The sequence below is a fragment of the Limulus polyphemus genome, unplaced genomic scaffold (assembly GCF_000517525.1).
Source record: "Limulus polyphemus unplaced genomic scaffold, Limulus_polyphemus-2.1.2 Scaffold1654, whole genome shotgun sequence".
NCBI classification, from domain to species: Eukaryota; Metazoa; Arthropoda; class Merostomata; order Xiphosura; family Limulidae; genus Limulus; species Limulus polyphemus.
In genome coordinates this window covers 155,400-162,502 of record NW_013667264.1, presented here as the reverse complement: position 1 = coordinate 162,502, position 7,103 = coordinate 155,400, and the positions used below count along the sequence as shown (strand labels likewise).

The 7,103-nt window shown below is 35.0% G+C and overlaps 1 protein-coding gene across 2 annotated transcripts in view; it reads right to left on the bottom strand.

Moving 5' to 3' along the window:
• Nucleotides 1–2,949, bottom strand: part of LOC106464443 — a 36,712-nt gene extending 33,763 nt beyond the window's left edge. For both annotated transcript variants that reach the window (XM_013924585.2, XM_022392162.1), the window contains exon 1: nt 2,588–2,949. In XM_013924585.2, coding sequence (XP_013780039.2) covers nt 2,588–2,589 — 2 coding nt within the window. In that variant the 5' untranslated portion in view covers nt 2,590–2,949. The remainder of the gene's footprint in view (nt 1–2,587) is intronic.
• Nucleotides 2,950–7,103: the final 4,154 nt, after the last annotated feature.

Genomic DNA, 7,103 nt, shown 5'->3' with positions numbered 1-7,103 from the left:
GGCTTACGTAAATACTGTTCCGACTACTGCTTTATCAAATCTTTCATTGAAATTTCACGCTTTTGTAATTTTGAAAAAAGTTTTTTTTGTACTTTTGCGTTGTGTTTATAATTGACCTTGACTTGTCATTAGAATCCTGAAATAAATTTATTTAGCAAAAATTTCTGTTTTATTAAGAGTGTGGTCATTTCTATGATCGACTGGCCACATTCATGGCCAGGAAAAAATTTGGTTGCTCACCCATGATCTAATCAAATACTTTAGAGAGAAACCAGACATTGAAGACTTCAACATAATAGACTCAGCGACAAATGAATGGACGCTAAGGAAAAAAGGATTGTTTTAAATTTCGCGCAAAGCTACACGAGGGCTATCTGCGCTAGCCATCCGTAATTTAGCTTTAAAAGGCTAAAGGGAAAGCAGCTAGTCATCACCACCCACGGCCAACTCTTGGGCTACTCTTTTACGAATGCATAGTGGGATTGACCGTCACATTATAACGTCCCACACGGCTGAACATATTTGGTGGGACGGGGATTCGAACACGCAACCCTCACATTGCTAGTTAAGTGCCCTAACCACCTGGCCATTCCAATTCCAGGCCAAGGAACTAAAGGAAGCGCTATATTAAATTCGAAATAGAAAACCCAAACTGAACAACCAGCTGACAACACCACATCATCTCAAACTAAGATAAATCTATTGTGCCCGAGGTGGGCAGAAAATGAAAACTTTCATCAAACAATGAAATAACTATTTTAAATACATATAACTATGTAGCCTACCTAGTTAAAACTTACATTAATCTACTAGGATGATTTACTTTTGGAGGCCACCACGTGGCGTGCAAGTTGACTTGATAGGTGATGGTGCCTACAAATTAGTTAGATTCGACAATTACCTACCTCGGTCTCAATGTCTAACGATTTGTCTTTTACTGTAAGTTAATTGATCCACTGCCCGTTGCCATGACACGCCTTCTAATGGTATATAATGATTACGACGCCACACTGCAAATAATTTCTTTCTTTTTTTTACACGATATTCCACACCCAGCTTGTAAGGTCTTTACACTAATATGACGTAAAGATACGCCTATAATTATTTTAAATTTTTAATGTAATCATTTTTCCACTCACACAGTATTATTCAGAGAATTTATAATAAATAATGTGACATTATTGGTAGTCTAACATCATAACCACTATACATAATACAGTGTTATTATAATGGTAACTAGAGCCCTCTAATATCCATATATATTGGGTGAGAAGGACACATACGAGAACCAATACAACAGTGAAATTAACGTGAATTAAATGTCACTATTATTAGAAAGCACTGTGTTTTGTACAATTCACACAAGTGTTTTATCGGTTGCACGTAGTAAAACTTTTTTTGTCATCCCTATTTAGTGTGTTTTACCGTTCATCCCAAGCTTCTCTCACGTTATTACAAAAACCTTGTTAAAAACAGTCGGTGAGTATAAAATTGGCATTAAAATACAATTACGAATTAATAGTTTTACCTGGAAAACATCTAGGTCAAATGCTATCCAAAAAGTATATTGATAATTATACTTCAGGAAATGTGTGTATACTGAATGTATGTATTGCAAAAGCTATTATATTGGTGAGACAGACAACTTTCTACTCGTTTGCACAAACACTTAATTTTAAAATCTCCAACTCATCATTACTCATGTTTTTGAACACATATCTAGAAACAATCATTCTTTTGATTCTTCTAAGGTAAAAATCCTCAGCAGAGAAGACAACATTGATAGATGAAAAATGAAATAATCTAGTGTTAGTGTTAATACAAAAACATAACCCTATTATTAACAAATACAAAGGTGTTCATTTATCTTTATTTTAATCGCTCCCCTGTCTTTTGTATATAGAACGAATTTCAATACTTAGAAGTTAGACACAGGCCTATGACAAGAGGTTTACTTATATATTCATAAATTTGACAGTAATTGACTGCTTAGTCACACGATTGTTGAATTAGTAATATAAATACTACTGTAAATGTTATGGATTCTCCCGTGATTTCTTTTTTTTAAATGAATTTTTGTTAGCCTCAGTTCTTGTAAGTTGTATCTTACCTGCTGATGCCAGGTAAACCTGGTGAAACATTGTGAACAAAATAAACATAATTTTTACTATGTACAACAGATAAAAAAGTTGAGTGAAAGTAACGTTTCAAACTACAAGTGTTACTAATATTAATATTACATTAGTACTACTACTAGTACTAGCAACAGTGTTAGTGTTAGTAAAGGCAAGTGTTAGGCTCTGAGTCTGAGAAATAGGTGATTGCTCCAGTGATGGAAGTAAAACTAAAAATACCGAGTCAAGTTGTAAGACTAACTGTAAATTGTAATATACATAAAAATATTATATATTTACACTCCATATCATATTATCATGTATAATAAATTTTGTGCTCTTCTCAATTTGAATTTGATTGCAAGTGGTAGTAAAATTACGTTTTTGAACTAAAATTAAAAACCCTGTGAAGATTTATCTTTAAAAACACCTGAATATTTGTTATTTTAGGAAAGTTGCTTTTTTTTACATACATGGTCTTGATAATGACAGTTGCTCTCTAAAGATCATACGTATTCAGTTCAGTTGTAACATCACGTCCGTTGTCCCTTAATACTTCAAACACAAACACTGACCGTTAGGCCTTCGTACTGCACTGGTGTCTAAAACTGTGAGTTTCCTGTGTCCTGCCGCTCAAAACCTGGAAACCTGCCAAACAGATATAACGAAACTCCATTGGCTGCCTAACGTAAGCCATTACCATTACAAGTGGTAATGACGTTCTGCAGCACAACATTGTTAGACGCTTGGCTCAAGGACAGTTTCTCTTTCTGCTAGCACATTTTAAATACTGAGCTGTAACCTCTGTGTCCAAAAACAACAAAACGCTGTGAGACTGATACTTACCCGGCCTTCAAGGCATTATACACATCTCATTTGAAAGCATGTGTGAAGCTAGAAGTGATCAGCTCTTGTGAACTAAATAGCAAGACAGTGGGGGCCCTCTACTGAGTGCGAAGTTGTTTTTGATAATAGGGAGTGGTAAGATGCTATCTTCATATTTTTTATAACATGTTCGTCATGTTTCCCCGCGTATTTATTTGGAAAGAACTCGGACTCTAGATTGGCTTGGGTACGAACTAGTTGAGTTACCAATAACTCATCATCAAAAAGACTTAGATTTTGGTGTTTACATTGGCAAGCAAAATATGTGACATTAGTACCTAACAGAGTTGCTTACATCAGCAAGTCAAAAGGGTGGGAAGATGTTGTGACTGCTCCAATCTTTACGTGACCATTAATAATCCGTGAATGGTTTATTTCCACACTATTCGACTCCAGTTAACAAGATAGTTAAAACTGGTAAATCTCAAACTGTTTTTTCTTACTATGTGATTGGTTGACAAAGATGAGAGAGTGTCAGTACAACATCCTCCTCTCTGAAAACAGTTACTAGTACATCCCTCTAAAGATGAAAAAGTGCTTGTGTGTAAAGTCCGCAAAACATAGTCAAATTTTCCTGGTGGTTACGCTATAAGACATAACTCAAGCAAAAACAGAAATAAGATATGTAAGTTCATTAGTGTTTCACGAATAAAAATTACTTATCCCAAAGACTTCTAAAATATTCTCACGGGCTTTTGAAGCTTCGAATGATGATTAAGATTAATAATATCTAGAAAATGGTCTAGGACACAACACAAACGTTTTCCAAATAAATGAATCTTTTGTGTGTCAGTGGGGGTAAAAAAACTATGTAATAAGGTTCTGTTGAAACAAGGAGACAAGGATATTTTCCAATGACAACTGTAGCAAAAGTTGCATTTCAGCTGCTTTGAATGTTCAACACCAAGCTGTAAAAAAAAAAGAACTAAACTGACGCTGTTGGGCTAGTTAGAGCTCTGAATTTAGAAGCAGGCGAGTGGGGGTTCCAATCCGTTACGACAACATATTCCTCGCACTTTAAGTCGAGTGTGCGTTATAAGAGTAACGGTTAATCCATTCGTGTGAATTATAGCTAGTAAGGGTGCTTCTGACTGCCTTCGCTCTAATCAGTTGTTCAAAATTAGGGACGACGTAGCTTTGCCATAAAATATAAACTGAAAGTAAAATAACTTTTATATCCAGCATGGAAGATTTGTATCGATTCTTCTTTAAAGACACCTAACAAGCTCCTTACCTTTCTCTAGTGGCATGTTTAGCCTAATTTTTAATGTTATTTTGAAATATTTATTTATTAAATAGCAGAGCTGGTGTTTAACCAAAGAACTTCCGACAGGGACCACATACACACAATCGACTTTTTTAAACACATATTTTTTTTTAGAACTAATTGTGTTCCAATTGTTTGTTAGTCAGGAGTATCGGATTAGATATGAAACACGAGTGAAATGTAGACAAAAAATACCACCGATATTGCAGTTAATACCACGAACTACTGCTGAGTAGTTTTTTTTATCCACTTCTGAGTGTTGCAACAAGCAAAAACAAAAATCATTCAATATGACTGAAGTGTATATATTCTGCAACAGGTTTCCCTTGAGTGATAGATTATCACAATAGTATTTATTTAATTAGCAAGGTTTGTTAAGCATACATATTACCAACTGGAGGGGACTTACAGGGAAACAAGGGAAAGGTAAATCAAAATAACACATAACGTTTATTAATAAATTATTATCAACTTATTGTTCAATTTAATATTTTAATATGCTTCTTTATACTTTTACAAAAGATTTAAAAATTTGAGCTGAAAAAAAAACGTTTTTTATTGCAATACTAACTGGAGTACCCATCCCCTGGACAGAAGTTATGTAAATTCATGATTAATGAATGGTTATCTTAGAACATGAAAATTTGCTTCCCTTATATGTAATTATAGAAAACGCCCATAAAAACCGCAAAACATAAAATGTGAAACTGTAACTTTGCATGTATCTCTGCATGGACCCAACAAACCTTCATGTCAAATTTCGTGAAGATTCATCAATAGGGGGACGAAGTAGTGGTAAAAAACGCCCAAAAAACCGCAAAATGCAAAACTGAAAATGTGTATGTACACCCACATGGACCAAGTGAACCTCCATACCAATTTTGGTGAAGATCCATCCTTACCCTGCGAAGTAGTTACATGGTCATACAACAGACAGTACTAATATATTTATATAGATACATCGGCCAAATATATTGTTAGATTTAATGCTAAATCCGTGTGAGGGGATAATTTAATTTAAACCTTTAGATTAAACGTTCCTTCAATGACCAATATCTGATTGCACAAATGTTTTATATAATGTGTTTCACTGGAAATGAGTGGGAAAGGATCTTTTCCTAATATGGTCTGGAATTCTGTTTCGAAGGTCACACTGATTGTTTATACATGTGAACCACGTGCTAGCAGTACAACTAGTATATGTCTGGTTTTCTTCAGCCTCTCCGAAGTAGTCTCTCAATAACAGCTTGCTTCCACTAGCTAGTCTGGAATGTACTGACTCTTTCTGTTCATTGTCCGTTTAATAATGCGATCCTCTCTGCTACCAAAGTTATGTTTTAAATTGTAGCCATTACGTTACTTATGATTTACAGACTACGGGCTTTACTAGATTTGTTATTGATGTCCTGACAACTGGACAACTTGTTTGTGATGTTAAACTTTCATAGGATTATCTAATCCAATAGTTCTAAACTTTTTTTTTTTTTGCATCAGAACCCATTTGGCCAGTCGCGACCAATAAATAGCTGTCACAAAAAGCATCGTTCAGTATAGTCAGAGTAGTTAAAATCTACTTTAAATAATTAGGAATTCTACTTCAGTTAAATATGTGTCTATTTGTTTAAATTCTAGTATTCATTCGTTCATCTTGTATCCTAACAATTGAACGTCTGAATTTGGTTATTAATTATACTTGTTTTAAGACATTAGTATTAGGCCTATTATATTTTAACCCTACGTTCTTTATTCAATCACTTAGGGTTTTTCAAGTAGAAGAAGAGTGTATATTATTTTTCAACAACACTATGTCCGCCATACCAATTGTTGACCATACGTTTCGCCCAATACAGAGCTCATCAGGCCTACCGGGACAGGAAAATCATAGCTGTGATCGAAACACCATTTATAAAGGCCATTTGTTACAACAACAACTGTTATGATGTGGGTGAATGTTTTTTCTACGCTGGCTATGGAAGCATAATTATAATTAATTGTATTTGTTATAAGACATTTGTATTAGGCCTCTTACGCTACATTCTTTATTCAGTCCTTTGATTTTTTGTTTTTGTTTAAAAAGAAGATGGTACAACAGTATTTCATTCATACTGTGTCCGCCATATCCATTGCCTACGACGCGTTTCACTCAATTACAGAGCTCATTAGGCTGGCTGGGATACAATGAATACTTCTTTTTCTCTGACCAGCTATAAAACACACTATCGATGATTCTACGAGTTGGCCACGCATGGCTATTGGCCAATGGACTGCCCACACGGGGTTTAGATCGTTGTAAATGTTAGTTGCTGGAAGGACTATTTTTCGCATGAGCCTTGACTCTGGTAGCTAGGGTTCCTGTCGTTGGCCGAATTTAACCGTGCCTAGAGCATGGACATGTATTGATACCAGCAACGTTTTCGAAGGAGGAGAAAAAATATACATTCGTTTGTTCAGTTTGAAGATCACTCTCACGCTGACTTGGGGATAAGTTAATTGCAGAATGTTCTTGATTTTTTTTTTAGTTTGATGTCATGAGAACCAGTGAAAGGTAACACCAAGGTGATAGGACATCTGGGAACTTTGAAGTCTGAAATCTTCGGGTTGTAAACTTTATTAATAATATCAAAAATACTGTTGTTGATGAATGCTAGAGTAAACCATTTTTAATCAAGTATTTTTTAATATTGATCACTTCATCTTGAAAATTACAAAAAGAACTGGTAAGTTTACACTTTCACTGCTAAATTAGGGACGGCTAGCGCAGATAGCCCTCGTGTAGCTTTGCGCGAAATTCACATAAACCAAACTGAACCTCATGTACCAGATGTTGACCAGTCTGT